This window comes from Antechinus flavipes, chromosome 2 (genome assembly GCF_016432865.1).
Source record: "Antechinus flavipes isolate AdamAnt ecotype Samford, QLD, Australia chromosome 2, AdamAnt_v2, whole genome shotgun sequence".
NCBI lineage: Eukaryota > Metazoa > Chordata > Mammalia > Dasyuromorphia > Dasyuridae > Antechinus > Antechinus flavipes.
Window position 1 is genome coordinate 392539923 of NC_067399.1, and position 23115 is coordinate 392563037.

The 23115-nt window shown below is 35.6% G+C and overlaps 1 protein-coding gene across 2 annotated transcripts in view; it reads right to left on the minus strand.

Moving 5' to 3' along the window:
* NR3C1 (nuclear receptor subfamily 3 group C member 1) overlaps positions 1-23115 on the minus strand; it is a 131121-nt gene that overhangs the window by 13290 nt on the left and 94716 nt on the right. For both annotated transcript variants that reach the window (XM_051978636.1, XM_051978637.1), the window contains exons 4-6: positions 15889-16005; positions 7650-7928; positions 5935-6079 (exon numbers count right to left, since the gene is read on the minus strand). In XM_051978636.1, coding sequence (XP_051834596.1) covers positions 5935-6079; positions 7650-7928; positions 15889-16005 — 541 coding nt within the window. The remainder of the gene's footprint in view (positions 1-5934; positions 6080-7649; positions 7929-15888; positions 16006-23115) is intronic.

The following is a 23115-nucleotide window of genomic DNA, read 5'->3' on the forward strand; positions in this document are numbered from 1 at the left end:
TTTCAGCCTGTATTAGTTCACATATAATTTTCCAGTGCTCTCTGAAACTACATCCTTCAATCATTGCTATAGCAAGTTGTAAAATTTAATTTGTTCAGCCATTTCTCAGATGATGGTCACCCCCTCAAATTTCTAAATTTTTTTTGCCAGTCAATTAACATTTATTAAACACCTACAATGTGTCAAGCACTATGCTAAGCACGAATCCACTTCAAAAGAGCCACTTAATAGCCTTAGATTTTTGTTTTACTTACAATTAATTTCTCCTTTAACATCCCTTTAATTCCCCATCCTCTCTCCTCCCATTTCCTTCCCTGTTGAATGAAATATGTTGTTGTACCCAGTAGTGTATATCTGTTTGCACACACGTGTGTGTATGTATCTATCCTTCCCTCCCTTAATCAGATCATATAAGAATTAGATTGAAACATCAGCTACTCTTCTTCCTTGTTTGTATATCTTGATTATTTAAGATTAAAGAAAAATTCTCTCTAACTTTTCTGATCAGGTTCAGAGGTTATCATTTCTCTATATTAAAAATGTAAGCCATTTATTTTTCTTTAGTGCTTTAGGATTGTTTATGTTTATCTTTTTGTTTCTCAACGCCTGTAATCTGTTTTTTTCACCAGTAATACCTGGAAATCCTCCTTAATTAAAACTACATTTTCCCCCTATAGCATTAAAATCAGTGTTGCTTGGGAAGCTATTCTTGGTTGTAAGCCCATATTCTTTGCCTTCCTGAATATTATTTTCCAAATACTCTATTCTTTCATCATGGTGGCCATTAAATTCTTTTTAATCCTATCTAAAGCTTGCTGATACTTGAGTTGTTGCTTTCTAGCTACTTGTGGTTTTATTTTTCCCCTTTGACCTTAAATTAATTACTTATTAATTAATTAAAAACCTCTGGATTTTGGCTATAATATTCCTAAGAATTTTCATTTGGGAGTTTCTTTTTAGAAGTGGCTGGTGGATTCTTTCTATGTTTACTTTGTCCTCTTGTTCAAAGATATCTGGACAGTTTTCTTTTGTGATTTCTTGAAATGTATTAAAAACTTTTTTAGGAGAGGTCATAATTTTTAAATAATTCAACAATTCTTACCTTTCCCTCTCAATTATGTTTTCCATGTCAGTTGTTTTGCTTTAAAATACCTTACTTTCAATATTTCTTAATGTTTCACGAAGTCATTGGCTTCTATTTAGTCCATTATAATTTTCAGAAAGTTTTTGCTTGGGCAAAGTTTTATATCTTTTGCATAAATTGTTAATTCTCTTTCCAATTCTTTCTTCTCTAGTTCTCATTTCTTTTCCATTTTTTTTCCTTCAAGCATTCTTATCTCATTTATTTAACAACAACAACAACAAAAAAATACTTAAAAATGTCAGCAACTTTTAGTTTATATCTTCCTAGAATTCTAGTTGAATTTCTACCCCCAACTGTGTTTTTCTTTAAGGATTTGCTTTAGATGTTTTGGAGTCATTCTCTTCTTCTGGATTTAACTTAAGCATCTCTATCATCATAATAGCTTTTTGGGGTGGGATTACTAATTTTCATTTGCTTATTTTTCCAGATCACTTCCTGACTTCACATTTGGTGCTAGAACCAGCTTTGTGCACTTCTAGAGGGAAGGTATGGGCTGGTCCTGCTTCTGCTTTCTTGGGGGATTGAGTATTGAATTTTTTCAGTATCTCAGAGACAGACCAGATATCTGTAAGCTTTTGGTGAATCCCAAAGATTCCCAAAGTGATTGCCTGGTCTGTTCTGACCTCTGCAAGTTTCTGACCTAGCAGTGAATCTGAGCAACAATAGACTTCTGCTGGATTTAGCCAGTATCAGTCGGTTTGGATCCAAGCTTAGCTGGTTCAAAGCCAAAGAACTGCAAGATTTCCTTTGGCCTGGAATCATTGCCCTGTTTATTCCTCTGCAGGCTTCAAATAGGGCCAGAAATTAGAACTGAAACTCTGTTCTGCTCCTGGGGGGGTCACACCCACATGGCTGTTCCTTACTAGTGAACATGCTATTCTCAATATACAGCTTATGGTTTATGATAGCACTTTACCCCAAATTTTACTCTAGGTGCAAGTCTTCCCATCTGAACTCAGATCTAGATAGTGGGCAATGAAACTGCCATATAGCACTTGTTCCCTAGAACTGCATAAAGTCCTAATAGGGGTCTAGAAGCTCATGTTGTCCTAGTGCCCAGCCTCTCTTTGCATTGAAATGCATCATCCTGTGCATTCCTAGTCAGACCCTGTCCCCAAACTAATTTTTTCTATTTGTATCCTTGATCTCATTCTCTCTTCTTTCTTCTAGATTAGGAGGTTTTTAATGTAGATTCCATGAACTTTTTGGGAAAAATCCTATATATTTTGTAATCCTATATATTTTATATTATGCAGTTAAAATATTCTGAAAAGGGGAGTCATAGACTTCATTAGACTTTCAAAGGGATCCATGATGCAACAAAGATAAAGAAACCTTGTACTTTGCACCAAGATCATTTTTTTATTGCCAATTATTTACCAATATACAGGCTTTTCCCTAGCTGCCTATACATGTTCAGGTTACCCCTAACCTAAAAAAAAAAAAAGTCAATCCTCCTTCCCCCAGTCATCTTCTGACTTGCATTTTTTCAAGCCATCATCTAAAACTAATACATACACACACTCTCTCCTCTCTCTTCTTTCTTTCTCTCTCTCTCCCTTTTCTTTCCTCTCCTCTTCTCTCCCTCCTTCTCTTCCTCCTTCTTGAGGCAATTAGGGTTAAGTGATTTGCTCAGTCATATAGCTAGCAAGTATTAAGTGTCTAGGGCCAAATTTGAACTCTGGTCTTCTTCACTCCAGAGTGGGTGCTCTATCTACTGTGCCATTTAGCTGACCCCCAAATCTCTCCCTTTCAACATTAAACTAATATTTGTCTCTTCTATTTTCTATACTACCCATTCATTTTTCAACCCCTATGATCTGCTTTCTGACTCCATCATTCTACTGAAACTGCTCTTTCAAAGTTGCCAGATATTTTTTCACTGATACATTCACAGTCTTCTCTTAGTTCTCATTCTCTTTGACTTCTCTGAAATTTTCACAACAATGGTGATTCATTCTCTCCTCTTAGATACATTGTTCTCTCATGGTTTCTGTGACTCTTTTCTCTACTGATTCATTTCCCTTCTACTTAATCAAGTGCAAGCTATTTAATCTAAGCTCCTTATAAAATGGGGATAATAATATCTGTTGTATTACCTTAATAGGTTATTCTGAGGTTCAACTCAGATAACAAATGTAAAGTGCTTGTAAATTTTGAAGATCTTTACAAATGATGGCATTATCATTGTCATCATTTCTTAGTTCTGCAGTGAGTATCCCCTACAACTACATACATTCTCTACTTTCTACCTCAGTAATCCTATCCTCTTCTATTGGTTCACTTACTTACTTTATACTGATGATTCCCAAATCTATACAACTAACTCAGTCTCTCCCCTACACTTTAATCAGATATCCGCCTCATGAATATCAGCCCCGGATGTCCCACCAGACCTCGAACTTAACATTATCCAAAATTGAATGAATCATTCTCTCTTTCCTCTTCCTCCAAACGTCTGCAATTTTTGAGGGCAGGATCTACTATCTTCCAAGTCATCTTCATTTGAAATCTTACTTTTAATTAATTTATTTAATATTTTCCCCCGTTACACCCAAAACAACTTTCCTGAAATCTTAAGAGTCATTTTTGACTCCTCTCCTTCATTTCACTGTTGCTAATTATTAGACAAGTAATGTCTTGGTAGCTGAATGATGCAGTGAATAAAGAACAGGATCTGGAGGAAGACCTGAGTTCAAATTCAGCCTCAAGAGATTCTTTAGCTGTGTGACTCTGTGTAAATGATTTAATCTCCATTTACCTTAGTTTCCTCAAATCTAAAATGAGAATAATAACTCACAAAATTATTGGAAGGATCAAACGATCAAATGAGATAATATATGTAAAATGCTTAGCACACAGCCTGGAATGTGGTCAGTGCTAAAATAAATGCTCATTTCCTTTCCCCTTCAGGTCAATTCTTTACAATGTCTTTCACATCTCTGTTCATCTATCTACTCTCACAATCAGCACCTTGGCTCAGATTCTTATAACTAGCCTGTGTTTTAACAGCCTCCTAACTATTTTTCCACTCTCCAAATAATCCTTCACATAGCTTCCAAAACCATAATGCTTTCCTTATATGCAGCAGGTATTTGAGAAATTCTTATTGAGTCAAATTGAAGGTATAAATATATAACGTCACCCAGTCTTGAAACCTTCTTTCCTTAAGGATCCAATTCTTTCCCTTTGCTTTCTTCTCCTTTTCTGAGCCCATACATACATACACACTTTTGGATATGAAGATTAAGATAAAGATCAAATAGTTTTGAAAAAGGGATTGATAAGTTAAAAAGAACAAATAGAAGGGATGAACTTGTTAGTTGTTACAGTTTTTTTTTTTTTTTTTATCTTCCAAACCTTACTACTGTGGCATTTTAAGAATCAGAAAGGAGTATAAATTTCCATGTGATAAAGAAATGAGAGGTTGCAAGCAGAAGGGAATAAGCATTTCTATAGCATGTACTATGTCATTGCTAAGGAATTTACAAGTAACTCACTTGATACTCACACCAATTCTGGAAGGTAGATTCTATTATTATTCCCATTTTACAATTGAGGAAATTGGAACAAACTGGTTAAGTGACTTGCCTAGGGTCACATTTAATTTCATGTCTTCCTTATTCCAGGCCAAGTATTCTCAATCCACTGCAGGACCAAATGACCAGAAAAAATTCCTTGAATAGCACCTATAATTGTAGTCATCCAATCTCTAGTCAAACCCCTCTAGTGACAAGGTAACTAACTTACTAACTCAAATGAATGCATCCATTTCATTTTAAAATGTTATCTAAATCATTAGACAGTCCTTCCTGATATTAAGCTTAAATCTGTCTCAACATGCTTCCATCATCCTCATTAATTCTAATTTTTATTGAACAAGAACTGGGACTAAGACCAAAGATCTGCTATAGTGGGGCTAGTATCCCTTGATGGAGCACATGATTTCTGGGAGTGCAGTCTAAAACTAGGTGAGCTTCAGTGGTTGTCAAGATAAACGATTAGTTCTCATCAACATTTTTGTTTAAAACTCCTGAGTTTCCCCTCACTCTACCCCCAACTATCATTTAGAAACAACTTTTCCAGCTAAGTGGTATAGAGTGGATACAGTATTCAACCTGAAGTCAGGAAATCCTGAGTTCAAATCCAGCCTTAGATACTTATTAGCTGTATGGGCCTGGGCAAGCCATTTAACCTATCTCAGTTCCCACAACTGTAAAATGGGGATCAAGTAGATAGAAAATAAATGCTTGTTCCTTCCCTACCCATTCTTTACTTGCATAGGTCTATATATTTATTCTTATAAAACTCCATTTAGAGCCTGTCAACTAATATTATTAGTCCTCCTTTCTAATGTTACCTATGTTATGTTCTTAGCACATATGGCTGTTAAAAAACAAGGCAGGGTGGAATATGATGAAAGACAAAGATTTTTATCCCTTCAGGATTTTGCTGTATTCTGACTACATCAAGGGTGTTCTCTCAATTCTATGTGAATAGAGATACTTTGACTTCAGAGATGTCATTTCATTACCATTACTGGACTTACATTGATCCAAGGAATAAGCTTCCCTGAGCCAAAGATACCTTCTGTAACATACACAGGTAGACAAGAATAAATGTCCCACATCTCTTCCACCATAAATTGGTCACCTATGACCAATTAGCTCTCTAGTATTTTGAACATTTCTCTTTCATTCACAAACCATCACAATACTAACTTCTACTAGGAAAATGAAGCTTGTTAAAAATGGCATCAGGTAAACATTCCTCATATACTAACTACTTACTCATTTATAATCAGATCAGGAGCAAAACACAGCAGGCTCCCATTTGATTGTTTGTAGGATCTCCATCCTAGTGCAAAAGACATCAGGAACATCCAGGAGTACTGCAGCAGGGTCATTTGGTCATCCAGGTGTAAGTTTCTGAAACCTAAAGACCAAAACAAAGTGACCAAAATGTTAGCTTTGATGTTCAAAGAGAAAGCCTTTCATGATACCCAGCTATAATCACCACTTAATTATAGGCAATAGCTGGATGGATGTAAGGATTTCATTTAGTAAAAGAAATTTCTAGAGAAGGAAACTCCTTTTACTACCAATGTAGGCTGACACCTTTTTCAAACTTATAATCCTGAAGAATAATAGATAGCACTAGAGCTTAGGGTTCTTCATTGGGGTTGTATACTAGCAGAAATAGAAAAAAAAATTAAGTATTAAATAGCATAACCTTTGAAAAACTGATGTCACAATCAGGTCTAATTCTTGTCCCCAACTTTTTATCTGTACAACCCCATGTTTATAAGTTTCTAATATCTCAAAACATTTATCCTATCACATGTGTGGTCCCTTCCTAATCATCTTTCATCCAAATAATTTCAGAATTAAAAAAAATCATCTTTTAATTTTCTTCTTATGGAAAAGGCATACATAAGAGCATAACATCTACTCCTGTGATTTCACAGAGATGGAGAATGCCTAGGTAGAAGCTCCTTCCCCAAATGCAGATCATCCCCCTGTCTACAGCTAACAGTGTTGGTGGGAGCCCAAAGCAATGAAATAACTTGCCTAGAGTCAGAGGCAACACTGACTGTGTCAGAGACAAGACTTGAACTTAGTTTTTTTGATCTCTAGTTAAGTTTTCTATCCATTATGACAGATTGTCTCTCTAAAAGGCCATAAGTAAACATATAAGTTAACTGACCATTTTATGTGGCATGAAAATAAATTATTTTAGATATGTACAACCTTGTTTTCCTGAGAGAACAGCACAGGAAAGTAGATAATAAAATAGGATGAACTTCTTTGGTTATCTGATATGTCTGAATAAAGACTAGGTTCATTTCCAACTGGAAAGAATATAGGAAGGGAGAAAACAAAAAAGGAAACCTCTAATCTTAGATTATTTATGCAGAGTTTTAGGGTTGGCAAAGCTTTGTTTCCATATGTTAATTTATTGGATTTCCACAACAGTCTTGTGAGGTTTTATTATCATCCTCATGTTGCAGATGGGAAAACTGAGGCTAGAAAAGGCCAAATGGTTACTCCAGGTCATACCGTTATTAAGTGGCAGAAGCCACATATGAACTTAGCTCTTTCTGATTCTAAGGACTCTATTCACTGTGCTACCTATTTGCTTCTTATATGTAGGTTGAGAAAGAGGTTAAAATATGTTATTTTCCCACTAAGTTCTCAAGTCTATTGACTAGTCACTTTATCTATCTGTATCTAAGGATCAAGCATCAATAGATCTATTTATACCTATGTAGAGATCTATGTATGAGCAGCTAGGTAGCAAGTCATTTAACCTGCTTTGCCTCAGTTTCTTCATCTATAAAATGAGCTGGAGAAGGAAATGGCAAACCATTTCAGTATTTTTGCCAAGAAAATCCTAACTGGAGTCACAAAAAGTTGGACAAGACTGAAACTTGAAACAACAGAAATAGCTCTATGTCTATAGATCAATCCTATCTATTGAGCCAGAGATCATATTTTCCTCTTACCTGGTATTGCCTTTGCCCATTTCACTGCTGCAATGACTTGTCGCCCTCCCAACATGTTAAGTGTTGACATGATCCTCCAAGTGGTATCAGGCATTGAACTGTCATATCCTGAATATAACACCTCTGGCTCAATGACCTCCAGGAGTGACACCAGTGTTGGGGTGAGCTGTGGCAAAGATGCAGGAACCATTGTTTTATTGACAGGACTTTCCGAATTCTCTCTTGTTCCTGTTGGGTTGGGTTGCTGAATTCCTTTAATTTTCTTCTTTGTCTTTCGAGCTGTGGGTTAAGGAAAAAAAAAAGATTAAAAAAAGGTTTTAGGAAATGCTAACAATAGTCACCACCACCACCAATAATAATAATGGTTTCCTTTTCTGTAGCGCCTTACAATTTATACAGCTATCTCCTCACAATGACAATATAAATATTAATGATTCCCATTTTACAGAAGAGGCTCAGAAAGACTGAATAACTTGCCCAAAATAGCATAGCTCACTCCAAAGAGAATGGCTCTCTTTCTACCCAGTTGTGCTGCTTTTCTTCCTCCTTTACTTTTCATTTAAAAGAGTTGACCTCGATCCAAAGGGAAGAGACACCCTCTTAGGTCAACAGAAGCTATACTTCCTTGACCGAAGAATCAGAAGTAATGAAAGAATGTTCTCTATCTTCGTTCCTGTCCTGGCAATCAGCCAATGTGGTCAGCCCTATGAAACAGATGCTTTCTTGCAAAAATTGTACACATAAATCCAACTTCATTAATATTTAATCATTTCAGTGATTTATTTGGTACAATGAATTTTTACTCTCTGCCTTTTAAATCTGATTATTTCCCATCTGGCTGGTACAGTAAACTGTACCTGTTTGAAAAATCTTCTTTAATGCTTTTTAGGAAAATTCTGTAAGTTTTGCTTCCCTTGTGTTATTCAATAATAATCTCCCAATCAGAAGGTTTTACCTTAGAGGTGAACAGAATCATACACTCAGTAAAGAAAGATATCTTATCCAATTACATAAATCCTCTTTCTCATAAGGATAGGGGAATATTTGCCTTCTACAGTGTTATGTTTACATAGAAAAATGCATCTTTTTGGCACATCCCGTCTATGTGCATCCTTAACAAAATGCAATATATTATGGAATTTCAGACCTCAGAGGCCATATGGGCCAAGTTATACTCAGAGAGGAGTGTCTTCTATAACATCTGCCTCAGAGTTTATCAAGTCTGTGCTTGAAAGAACTCCAGTGATGGGAACCTGCCACCTCTGGAGGTAAACTCTGGAGGAAGTTCATCCTTTTTTTGATAGCAAGCAAGGAAATTTTCCTGGCATTAAGCCCAAACTGGACTTGCTGCAACTTATAATCTTTGCTCTTCATCCAGTCTCTTGAAGCCAAGAAGAGGAAGTCTTATCCCTCTTCCAAGGGACAAATCCTTCAACTTACCCAAAGATACTCCCCAAGTTTTCTCAAAACTGAGAGTGTCCCCCCAGTCCACCCCCCATGACTTTGGTAGATCTCTGGCCTCAAAAGATCACAGATTTAGAGGAAGAAGGGACCTGAAGAGATCATTTGCCCAATCCCCTCATTTTATAGATTAGGAAACCTGTTTTTATAAAAATTGCCCAAGATCACTCAGGTCAAAGGTAAGATTTGAACACTTCACACTTCAGAACCAATATTCTGTTAAATATATTTCAACTGTGTAGGTACTCCTTCTGCCAACACAGATCACAACGCTTCTACATAGCTTATTCCAAGTATTTTTAGACCTGTGTTTCTGTAAATCCTCTGTCAAAGATCTACTCAAGATGCCAGAAGTTTTATTTTGTACTATTACTATTATCAAGGATTTACCACAAAGAATGTAAGCAAAGAATTATGCAGGGATTTGTAGCAGTCCCATCTTCCCTGTTGCTAAGGAAGAGGAGAATTTAATAGCTTGAAAAATATTTTAAACAGAAGACTAAATGAAGAGAAGTAGGAACAAAAAAAAATTTTAATTTTCTTAGTAAATTCTTTTTGACCTTTTCCATAGCAAAGATGAAGGTCCACATTTGAACACACATTCTACAGTTAGTGATGACTTAAAGACAAATATTTAACAAAAAATAGATCAAGATCTTTAAAATGGCTATGACTGTTACCTCAAAATACATATGGAAACTTCTTTGTTCTTTTTGCTATCTTTTTCTAGGGTATATAGAAAGAGCCAAATAAGCTGCTTTTATATGGAGATTAGAGAACAATATATGCATGGAAGCATTTTGTAGAGCCAAATTCCTCTGTCTTCTTGAGATACCAGGATAAATGAATACCTTTGACTGAACTCATCTTATCATATGGTTACTTTAAGACCATCATTAGTTAAATGACACAAAATCATGTAGTGTTAAAAAAAAAAAAGTCCGATGACTTAGGAAAGATTACTAAGAATAGAAAATGACAAAAAAAAAAGGATGAAATGTGGCTCATTGACATATTTCTTAAATATGATGGCCTGTCAAAAGGCACCAAAAAATACTTACCTCTGTCAGATAATGGATCCAAATAAACAAATGCACCTTCTGTGTGTCAGGCATTGGGCTAAATATTTGACAAATATTATCTCATCTTGATAAATATTATTCTCACAATAGCCCTGGGAGATAGGTGTTATAATTATCCTCATTTTACAGTTAAATAAATGAGGCAGACAAAAGTTAAGTGACCTGCCTAGGTTCACTCTGCTAATAAGTATCTGAGACTGGATTTGAACTTGGATCTTCCTTATTCTGAATTTGGTATTCTTGCCACTGTACCATCTAGCTGCCAGATGAGGCTTTCAGAATAAAGCTACAAAACCCCTATTCATTTTCAAGGGAAAAAAAAGTTTTTTATTCTTTTTCCTTTTTTAGTCTGAATGTAAAATTTAATATCAAAAAAAAAAAAAAAAAAAAAAAGAAGCAGTAACAATACCAACCTAGACCTTCCTTGCAGAGTAAGGCAAAGTCAGCCCTAACAAAGAACTTACACACACACACACACACACACACACACAATATGGTAAAGAAATACACTGCTTTCAACAGAGAAATAGGAGGGAAAGGGAAGAAGAAGGAAGGGAGAATTAGAGAAAAAGGAGATTAAAGGAGGGATTGACTAATCCCTTTTACTAAGTAAAATAAACTCTAAGGATGTACAAAAATATATATGGCTCTTTTGAGGTTGCAAAGAATGGAATCTGAGAGGGTAGCCATAAATTAGGGAATAGATGAACAACGTCGGTCCATAAATGTGATGGATTATTATTGTTGTAAGAAATGATGGAGAGTTTGATTTCAGAGAAATTTAGGAAGACTTACATGAACTGATGCAAAGTGTAGTGAACAGAACCAGAAGAACAAATTACACCATGACAGGTATATGGTAAAGGCAAACAACTTTGAATTAGGAATTTTTAACAGCTTAATGGCCAACTGAGATTCCAGAGGACTAATACTGAAATATGCTACATATCTCCTGATAGAAAGGTAAAGGACTTGTAGTGCAAAATGAGATAATTTTTTTTTAAAAGGCCAATATAAAAATTTGTTTTGATTGTAATGGGGTTAGTTTACCTTTAATTTTCAAGTGGAGAGGAGATTAAGTGTGGCATGGGAATTAGAAGGATAAAAAGGTAGATTTTTGCTGACTGAAAAAAAAATGAAAAAATAAAGCCTATGTAGTATGTTTTATTCTCATATTTCCAACTCATTCACTTATCCTCTCAACCTGCTAGAAGGTTGTGTTATCAGAAAGGTGACTGGTACAACTACTTAATCTTAGGGTGCTAAGGATACCCTTTGTGGGTATCTACCTTTATTTATTAGATCTCATGAGCCCTTACTTATATGTTTCCCACTAACAAGTCAATCAACTGGTTCAATGAACTTTTAACAAAAGCATGTATTCAAAAGACAAAGAAACAAGAATAACACAACATTATATCTATAAACTTAGAACATACTCTTTTGCTTATAATCATCATTAGCTCTTTGGGTTTTTTTTTCAGAGTTAACAGAAGTTGACATATAACCTCTGTGGCTCTTTGGTCATTTATTTTTAGGGCTCGACATCTTCCACTAATAAATACGGTGTCTGTGGGAGAGAATGAGTATGATCTGAAAGTACTGTTAATGAGTTAACATGTATAACGAATACATTGGGCCATAGTAATGCATAATTCTGAAACTCTGAATCTTAATATCCTTTCTCAGAGACTTAGTTCATATATGTTGGGCTGCCTTGTGAGGGTTGCATAGGATTGCTTTGCTTTTGTTTTATGCTAGTGTTCTTCTATAGATCTGGGCCTCTCATTCAAAAAGAGCAATTGATTCAGCTTGAGATCTGCAGAAGTTTCTCCAGTTCTACTTTCTTGGTTGGGTTCCCTAAGGGGTTCCTCCATCCCATGTTGCAGGCAGCCAGAATTAAAGAGTGGTACCTTTCTTTTAAGCAGTCCAGAAACACAAAGCTTTTCTCTCATCATTGTCTGAGGTCTTTATTAGACCTTATTTTTCTGGTTCAAGACTGGGACTGCTCATTGAAAGACCTCACTTTGGATTAACAAATCTTCGTCTCTGCTAGCTAAGCCATAAGCAAGCAATGAATATTTGTTCAGTAATCACAAAATAGTTCTGGGGTCCAGAGTTCCCTGGTTATAAACCCTAGAATTTTCCATTGATCATATACAAATGAGCTTCTTGAAAACAAGGCACTGAGGCAAATCTTATTCTGGATACATTGTCCCTGTGGGCTGCTTTATTATTGTTTTTCATATACAAGTTTCACATTTGTCTTTTTTCTTTGTCTCTTTCCATCAGCAAAAGCCCCAAAGTCTGAAAAGGATGTTTTAAGTATTTAATGTATGGACATACACATAACTTTCTTTACCTTAGAGAAGGGTTCCTAACTTGGAAACATAAGGACTGAAAAAGGTTGGGAACCTCTGCCTTAGAAAGAGTAGTTTTAGATCACAGGACTTAGGATCTAAGACATGGCTTTGAAGTCTGACTAGACTTCATACTTAGTAGCAAAATGGTTTTGGACAAGTAACTTAATCTTTTAGAATCTCATTAATCAAGTGTAGATATTAACACAATATCTATATCTAAAAACTGAAACTGTAATTTGCAAAAATATGCAAAATATATTATTAACTCCTCCTATAGATGCTGATGGATATTTTTAAAAGTTATATTATTCTTACAAAGAAATTTTGTAATCCTTTGTAAATCTTTATGGTATGTGAGATAGAACTAAAATTCTCTTCAGCTGGGGATAGTGTTTCTTTCTATGGAGGAATGTCCCATACAAATACTACTGATCTTAAGTTCTTCTGAAAATGATTTGTGTTAAAAAATAAAGAAAAGAAAATTATTTGTGTAGGTAGAATGTAAATTAATTCAGCAGTAGCCATTAGAACTGCCTATGTGAAATCATAAGAATGGGTTAATGGTTTTGGGCAGATTATTTAAGCAGGATTTGTCTGGAAGCTAGTTGAGAATAAAAATTATTGTCCAAGTTAAAATAGAAAGGCCAGGATGAAACATTTCAGGGATGAAGAGAATGCTACTGTGATAAGAACAAAGAGGTATAGAGATAAAATGAATCTAGGACAAAAATACTGAAGAACTGTCTTATGAAACCTCCTAATTCCCTATTTAGACATAGTATAGATGTTGTGTTAAAAATTAACCCCCTCTATCACATTATAACTGCTACCCTATTACACAATTGTTAACACAGAAACTGACTATCAAAGAATAACCAGAGAATGGAAGTTCCTTTGAAATATCTGTTTTATCTTTATAGCTGTAGTCTTGCATAGGACCTACCTACACAGTTAAAACAGGCAGTGGGGTGGCTTAATGGATGAAGTTAATGTATTAGTCAGATAGACTGAGTTCAAATCCTATCTCAGAAACTTAATAGCTGCATGATCCTAGGCAAGTCACTTAACCCCTCCCCCTAGCCTCATTTTCCTCATTTGTAAAATGGGGTTAATAATAATAATATCTTACAGGGCTGTTGTGAGAATGAAATAAGTTGACATATGTAAAGTATTTTAAAAATTGAAGTCATTGTGCTATAATTATTGATAAACACTTGCTGAATTTACTAAAAGAACAAATATACCTTGGCAGGAGATCTAATACATACCAAGCACAGTAAATTAGCAATATTCATCTATATTTGCAAAATAAAAAAACATCTCTTGTGGATTAAGAAGTACTTTACCAGTTTAATTTGTTAATTGACCTATCTAATTTCCCCAAACAATTACATTAGGTAGATAGCTATTTTTTCCATTTGAATAACTTAAATATAGTCAGATACAATATTCCAGTTTTGAATATCCAGTTTTTTCTTTTTTGTCGTCAAGCCAGGTAATGTCATCAGTGTCTAGTTAAGGACTTCTTAGGATGGGAACTCCCTTCAAGAATACAGATATGTAGTTCAAATTTTATCTCTTATCTTGGGGAATTGAGAGGTTGAATGACTTGCCTACAGTCACCTGATTAGCCTGTGTCAGAGGTGGGATCTGAACTCAGAACTCGAGACTAGCATTCTTTGGCCTTCTGCTTCTAGTTCTTTAGAGTCAGAAGGAGGTGTTCAGTTATGTCTCTCTGATGCACAATCCTGTACGTCTTTGAGTACAGGGTTGGAGTGACTAAGAACTGACTAGGAGCTTTCTTGGCTCAAATAATCTGAGGTGTGTCTATAAAGTAGGAAGATAGATTGGTTTGTGGAAGATCTTTTGCTTACAAGTCATACTTCATCAAACTACTTCATGTTTAACAAAGGCAAACTAAACCCCCAAAGAGAACACCAATCAGTTATATTGTCCTACTGGTATTAATTTTTATTTACTTTAAATACACAATTAGAATCTGCTGATGTTAAATATTTTTGCACAGGAGAAAAGTGGTTGTATACTTGCCTTGTATGGGGAAAAAAAAGCATCAACCATATGCTTTCTATGTCAGTTGTACAATATGGAGTTATACTCTTCTGGGTATTAATGACATCGTTTTGAAAGCAGGGCTCCTTTTAATTAGAACATCACCTAAATGATACTAGTGAAGGATAGAGGCTATTTTCCAGGATAATTTTTTTCCCTTGAAATGTTTAACCAGATAAGTTCAATCAAGAAATCTTTCAGTTGGTAGAAAGTATCACTATGCTCCAAGAAATACTGGGTACATAAGACTTGTGAGGATAATGAACCTTTAAATCAAATTAGTCCCTATCCCCAAGGAGTTTACATTTTATCAAGGAGCCAATATATATTTTTAAAAAATACAATTCAGTTTTTTTTGGGGTGAGAAAGAGCACAGCAGCCCTGAGGAATCAGGAAAGACCTTATGTGGGAGGTAGTATCTGAGCTGAGCTTTGAAGTAAAAAAGGGATACTAAGAGGCAATAGTGAAGAGATAGTATATTCTAGACATGGGGGAAGGTGTGTGGGATTTTGTTACTTAAAAATTTTCCCCTTTGATTCAAAACATGAGACACATTTCAAGATAATTAGATACTATCAATTTACCAAAATTTAACAAAATGGTGGGGAGCAGTCATGATCTATAAAACTCTAGACATTTTAGTCCTAGCCCTTTTAGTCTACAAGTCTAGTAACTCTCTTATGTTACCCAGTGTCTTCCCATGATTCTTTCTACTTGGTGTGACAGCTGGGTGCTAGTTAAGTTGTTTCTTCTTTCAGATCTCTGTTCATATATGTTGCCCCACAATGGGACCATTTAGAAACTGAAATTCTTAAAAGGGCTATGATAAAGAAAATAATGATTGCATGTTTAATAGAAGAGTGTTTACATTTCAAGATTTTATAGAGTCACAAAAGGAAAAAAGAGAATGCCCTGTTGTCCTCTATAATACTCAAATGGTGTAATTTTCTTTCCCATCTTCCACTCTAAGTATGGTGAACTCCATGAGCATGTCCTATGTACAAGGAGAACCTGTAGATAAAACTGTAATACTGTATAGGTCTGTTAAACAAGCAGAATAGGACCCATGATGGGAAAGAAGGAGAAAAATCCCTACTTTTGTTAGGCAACAGTAGGGATATTATGGCCAAGAATGCCCTATAATAACTCAACTATTTTGAAGATAGCAAGACATTGCACCTGATTATTCACATCTTACAAAGCAAATTGATGCATTTTTCTATGATTCAGAGGCAAACAATCCACTTAAGTCTTTAAAATTACCTTCTAGGTTCATTCCAGCTTGGAGACATTTTCGGTAACGGCATGCTGGGCAGTTTTTTCTTCGAATTTTATCAATGATACAATCATTTCTTCCAGCACAAAGATAATTGTGCTGTCCTATAGTAGGAAAGAAAGAAAATGTTAAAATACTGCTTATTTTGTAGATAGTGTCTATCTTTCACTCTCTTTGTGTATGTGTATGTGTGTGTGTTTTATTGTTGCTTTTTTAAGGGTGGGGGGAATCAGGGAGAGTGAATTCAATATATTTAAATCTAGCACATTACCTGAATTTTGCTGAGGTGAGTTTGGAAGGTTTGATGTTAAACAAACAGCAAAATTTTAAAAAAAAGGAAAAGAAAAGAAAAAGAAAAAATGGATCTTTTCTGACTTTAATTTCCTTCATTAAAATATCCTTTAAAAAAATCTTCCAATTGCTTTCTATTACTACAATAAGATCATAGAATTTAGGGATAATAGTTATAGATTTAGAGTTGGAAGGGACCTTGAGAAACCCAGTGAAGTTACATGAGTTCTTCAAAGTCCCATTTATAAATGATTTGGTCTTATGACTTGGTTTCACCATACCGTGAAATTTTCAAATGATAAATTGAAATTTTAGTTCAATATTATATTTATAAAATGGATACTTCTTTTATTTCTATTTCTAAATGCTGTGCTAGAGAAAAAAAGGATATTTAATCTTACACTTTTGAGGCTAATGGCAACAATGGGTGACTCAGACACTTGATCTTATGAACCACTGTTTGCGCCTTATAAATGTGTTCACCAATGCAAACCCTTCCAATTTACCATCAAATACTGAAGTATCAAGCCCCAGGAATTTTGTCTGGCACTCCCATACAAATAGTTTTGATATATGTGGGCTGATGAAGCAATCCTAGAAGTATTGAGAAAAGTAACTAGCTAAATTTCTTTTTTAGATCTCTTATCCCTGTATTTTGCTGTGATGATTTGGCAATGGAGTTTAAGGAATATCCTTTTAAAATTTTCACTTTTTTTCTCTTATTGCCCACATCAGCTAACGCTCTAGGGCTACACAGCCCAGGCTGAACCACAGGAAACAGACAAAAGTAGCCAAAGCAGTCAAAAGGGAAAAACTGTCTTGTCAATTTTTCCCTGTCCCAGCTGCAGCCAGCTGGAATCCTTTGGCAGGAGTTGGGGGAACTACTGGGGGTGGGAAGGAGGAAGGCTGCCTGACCTCATTGGAAGTCACACTCTGCCAAGAAGTGCCATTACAGTAGGAAAGGCCATGCTATGGAGAATATCCAGAAGAGAGTTGCGGATGGACCCTGGATTGTAGGGCAAGCAAGTTACTAGGCCCAAATCTTTTTTTTTCTCCTATACCAGTACAGCCTCCCAGGAAAAGTGAGTAGGAAATAGAAGAATGAAGGACGTCAACAGACTAGATCTCAGGCAGTTCTCCCCTGGGGAAGAGGGCGTTTAGCAACGTTTGTGCCCATATATACAGCATATGCATGCCTAGGTTTCAAGACAAAGAGGAAAAAGTACGAATTGGACTCTTTCATGGGAAAAAATGGAAAGAAAACCTTATTAAAGTTTCTAAAATATTCTGCAACTCTTCACTTCTAGACAGATAGCAAGAAATTCTGCAACAATTTTCCAAAGAAAGAAACACCTATACAAGCGAAACAATGTTTCTCTCAGTTTATATTCTTAGGTTGGATTAATCATTTCTGGGGAAATTATGTTCACACTGGAGGTTAGTTGTTGAATTTTTGTAGAAATGAGTTGAATTCTCTTGTCCTGATATGAACCATCAAATGATATTTTTGCAGTAAGTCTGGAGATCTATGAGTTAATGGCTTTGCCACTAACAACCTGGGTGACTAGTCAAATATGATTTCACTTTCTCATTTGTTAAATAAAGGATTTGGACTCAATCTCTCAAAAGATTCATTCTAGTGCCAATATTCTAGGACTCTAAGGACATGAATGATGTGACAAACTTATTTGTTTAGAGGCAGCATGGAGTAGCAGACTATATACTGAACTCAGATTCAGATCCTGCCTCACACTTTGTAGTTCAGACACATCAACTCACTACTCTGGACCTAATGTTAATGCATTGTCCAGATAGAGTTATAAATTCATCTGGCTACTCTGAAAATATATTTGGAATTATAATTGCATAACCTAGCAATATGACTAACCCAAAGAAAGAGGAAAAGGATCCATAATTACAAAAATATTTAGAGCATTTTTTTTTAGTAGTAAAGAAATGGAAACAAAAGGCATGCCCATCAAGTGGTGAAAAGCTGAAGAAGTTATAGTACATGAATGCAATGGAATACCTGTGTTGTAAGAAACGTTGCAATGTACAGTTTAGGAAAACCCTAGGAAGACTTATATAAACTGAGGTAGATTGAAGTGTACATAATCAGAGGTACACAACTTATGCAACAGTAACAACACTGTAAAATCAAACAGCTTTGAAAGACTCAAGAATTCTAGTCAAAGCAAGGTGCAGAATGAGATATGCATTTTTTGGACATAGCCAATGTGGTTTTTTTTTTTGTTTTTTGAGCATCCATATTTTTTACAAAGATTTTTTTTTTCTTTCTTTTTTCCCTCAGTGGAAGACAGAAGGAAGAGAAAATAGATTTTTAATTAAATTTTTAAAAAATTAAATTTAAAAACTTTTCCTGGCCTTCAGTTTTTCCATCTCTAAATTGAAAGTGCTGGAATCAAAGCTCTTTAAGATCCCTTCTAGATCTAAATCTATAATTCTATAACCTTTTATATCCTTTAAATATCTCATATTTGCTTCCAAAATAGAAGAAATAGGATGAATGAAGGCAGGAGGCATTCAACAACATAAAGGTTGTATGACCTTTATGGAGACAGAGAATAGGAAGGAAGAGGTACAAAGCCCAAATCATAGCTCTTTCTCTATGTCTTATTCAATGTAATTGGTCACATTTATAAGATAAACTATGATTACTGCTAATCAACTACCTAGAAGTAGCTGAATTCCTCACATAGTTAGAACCAGGATGGGGAAAGCTTGAGTTTTGTCCTGGGGTTGGAGAGTGCTGGTCGGACCTGTAGTTATGAGATCGTAAATTCTGAATGGGAAAGGATCTCAGAAGCAATCAAGATTTCCCTCTTTACTTTACAGATGATAAAACAGAGGCCTTGAGAGATTGACTTGTCCAGTTAATATATGAGGAGAAATCTGAACCCAGAACTTCCTGACCCCAAATCCAGTGCTCTATCCATTGCTCCATGGTGGATCACTAGCAAGTTAAGAACAAAACTAAGTCTCTGTCTAGGAAGTTAAAAAAGGAAACTATTAAACATGTGGGAAGAAATAAACTCTTTCCAAGTTCCATCCCTATTCCCCACAAAGGTGTGGGTTGTGATATTTGTTTTGAACACTAAAATTCCAAGTTTCAACTCTTTGGGACTCCATGTAACTAAATTCATTAATTTGGTTTGGACTCCAATTTCTAGAAAACCCAAAATTTCTCCTGCATATCTTTAACTAGGTAAACACCTAAAATACCTGTAATAGTTTGTTTTTATACCCCATTGAGCATAAAAATCTCAGGAATCTTCCAAGTCTTCAAAAATCTATGACTCAAGTTTCATTCCCATTCCCTTCAAGATGAGAGTGTCTATGAATCTTCCTTATTTGGTTACTTTGTATCTTTCTGGATGGTTCTTTCACTGAACAGGTTTGACCTTAAAGAATATGTTTTCACAGAGAAATGGCTTTTAGGAGGTTTGGAAACTACCTTCCCACATAATACAACAATGATGAAAAAAAAAAAAAAAGAAAAAGATAAAAAAAGAAAAAAAAAGAAAAATCAATAACCTCAAAACAAAAAAATGAATAAAACAAACCATCTCTCCTTATGATTAAAGTTCAATTCACAAGACCAAAGGATATTGAGAGCTTTGTGTCTAAACCCTCTCTTATAGGAAAAAAACAAAACAGAACCTGAGTTCCCCTGAAATGAAATGATTTATTGAAAATATCCATTTAATAATTTCTTATTAATCACCTAATCTAACTGTACAAAAACATACATGGGAATACACACCCAAAAGCTAGTATTTCAATGTTTCAAAAAGCTATGAAAAAAAGAGAAAAGGAGTTCTCTCTAGAGAGGCACTTTCTGAGGCTGGTGCAAAATGAGCACAGGCTTTAAAAACACAAGAACTGAGTTGGAGATTTAACTGATACCTACTTGATCTCACTATGGGTAAATCAATGAGCCTTTGTTTCTTTCATCTATAAAGTGGAAATAATAGCAACCATATTATGTAATTCACTTAGTTATAAAGACAGTACTTTGGAAACCCTAATGTACAAAATATAATGAGTCATTATTTTTAATCATTATTAGCCCATCAATAATAATTATGATTAATATTAATAAATCTACAATATAACCAATGCTCTTACTATTACCAATTAGGAATCTGAATTCAGAGCTTCTTGATTCTAGATCCAATGCTCAGTGGTACTCCATGTGACCAAATCCAGCAAAAATGTACAATTATTCATGTTATTTATTACATGATAATGAGTGGTACTGGGCAAAGTATGAATGTATTAATCGCACACATGCATGCATTTCTTGGTCTGGACCAATGATTTCATTGATTTGGGAAATTCCTCACAAGAAAACTTCCTCAATCAAGACAGACAGGCAACTCTTCTCTAATTTACAATCTTATAGAGCTGTGTGGATCAGTGAGTGGTTAAGTGATTTGCCCCATACTTCATTAAACCAGGATTTATTAGAGACATGGCTTAAACGCAGGTCTTTCTGACTCTGAGGCCAGCTTTCCACTCACTGCTTCTTTTAATATCAATATGTAAAAAGTGGGAGACAATTTTCTATATGTTCTCAACATAGGTCTTTTAAATAGATTCATTCTTCTTAACTTCTCAAAAATGGAAACTAGACAGAGAGCTACCCGAGGAATTTGTAACCCAAAGTTTAGAATGAACCTGTACGAACAATTTTGTAATTTGCAATACTTAAAAAAAAAATCTAGGCAAAGGAAGAGAGATGAGTCATATAGCTCTTAAGAACGTGCAAACAGAATTGTGGCCAAACAATAATAATCCTTCTCAAACTATGAATGAATGGGCTACATTATTTTTTTTTAAATGAGTATTACCAGAGCTTGAGATCACCCATTCAGTCTATACAGTTTACTTTACACAACCATTACAATATGTAATTATTCTAAGAGTACTCATATGCAACATTGGAATTTTAAGAATTTACTTCTCTTCATTCTTAGATGTGCTTTTCGTTTGTGAAGCTATTCCAAGTGACTCCCTGCAAGGGGGGGAGCTTCTTTCTTTCTTTACTGTTTTTGCACTTGGGGGATGGGTTTATAACTGTAACTCCATTTCCCCCCATTATCCTTGGTGACGGTATGTCCACGTGAGACTGTAGGCTACCTCTGGTGTACAGCTGAGAATGTTGACCTTTAGGGGAACAGATCAGTGATCTCAACCCTAAGCCCAATAGCAATTGCTAATGAAATGTACCATGATAATTTGATCTCCTATCCTTTTCTGCTACTGGTACCTTCTGTTATCTGATTATGCTGCATGGATTCCCTTATGAGTATGTTGTGTGGCAATACTGTTTCCTCACTTGGGAGGAAATTCCTAGTGAGTAGGGTCCTTTTTTTTTGGGGGGGGAGGGGTTTGCGCCTTCCTAAAGAAGGAATCAGAAGAGATTTCCTTCTTCACCCTCTCCTCCCAACCAGTCACATCAATCAAAAAGAATCAATGAAAAATCTCCTCTGTCTGCTAAGTACTGGGCTAGATGTTCTGACCTCAAGCAACTTATACTCTATTGGGGGAAACTACATATAGATAAGTAATACAAAATATATATAAAATAAAAATATCATGTAAAATTTTTTAAAGGGAGGAAGGAGGCACTAGCCAATGAGAAGTATCAAGAAAGGCCTTCTGTAGGCTGAAGTTTGAAGGAAATCAGGGATCCTAAGAGGAGGGATTAGGAAAATGTCACATTCCAGACATGAGAAGGAGCCTATGGATAAGCACCAAGATGAGAGATGAAATGGGTATCAGGAATGGCAAGTAGGCTAATCTGGCCAGAGTAAAGGGAAATAATGGGCTTATAATAAGCCTGGGAAAGTGAGATGAAGCCGTACTGTGAAGGTCTTTAAATGTCACACACATAACTTCACAGACAGGCTCCAATTTCTATGTCCAGCCTCTTTACACATCACTTCTCCTCTCTCTGTCCCATGATCTATGATTCAAAGAAATTGGCCTCTGTCTCCCATCTCCATGCCTCTGTACTGCCCATGCCTGAAACATACTCCCTACTTATCTCTACCTTATCATTGGGAAATATCATAATGCTGCTAGATTGGATCTCACATCTCAGTAGTACTCTTTGCCCTTCAGACTGGAGCTTGAAGGCAGGCTTTGGGCTCCAAGACATCTTTTGAAAGAAGGGGCTCAGCAAAATATTTCTCACCATTTCTTACCAGCTACCCTGCTCTTTGGGACTTCTCTAGGGATCTTCTTCCTATCTCACTTTTCAGTTTCTTTTTGTGTGTAAGCTCCTTGAGGGCAGCAATTGATCTTGTTTTTGTTTGTACTTGTATCTCCAATGTTTATGACAGTGCCTATTGGCACATAAGTAGTTACTAGGTAAATGTTTATTGACTGATTAAAGAATCCCAAGTGGTGCACAGGATGGAGTTCTGGGCCAGAAGTCAAGACAACCTCAGTTCAAAGTCAGCTTCAAATACTTCCTAGCCATGTGACTCTGGGCAAGCCATTTAATCTCTCCGTTTGTCTCAGTTTTCTCCGTTGTAAAATGGGGATAACAGCACCTGCCTCCCAGGATTGCTGTGAGGATTAAAGGAAATAATATCTGTAAGATACTTAGCACAGTGCCTGGTGCAGAGTAGGTGTTTAATAAATGCCTGTTCCTCTTTTCTTCCCTCTTCCTTTAAGACACATCTGCACAAAACCTTTCCTTATACACTATTACTATCCTCCCTCCCAAACTGCCTTATGTTAGCTACTTTGTATATTTGAGTTTATTCCTTTTATATTTATGTTGTATATGTTTAGATTGCTGTCTCTGCTAGAATGAGAGCTTTTTTTTTGAGAAGGGATTCTTTCTTTCTTTGATAGTTGTTGGGAATATGAATAAAATGTACCTGGCA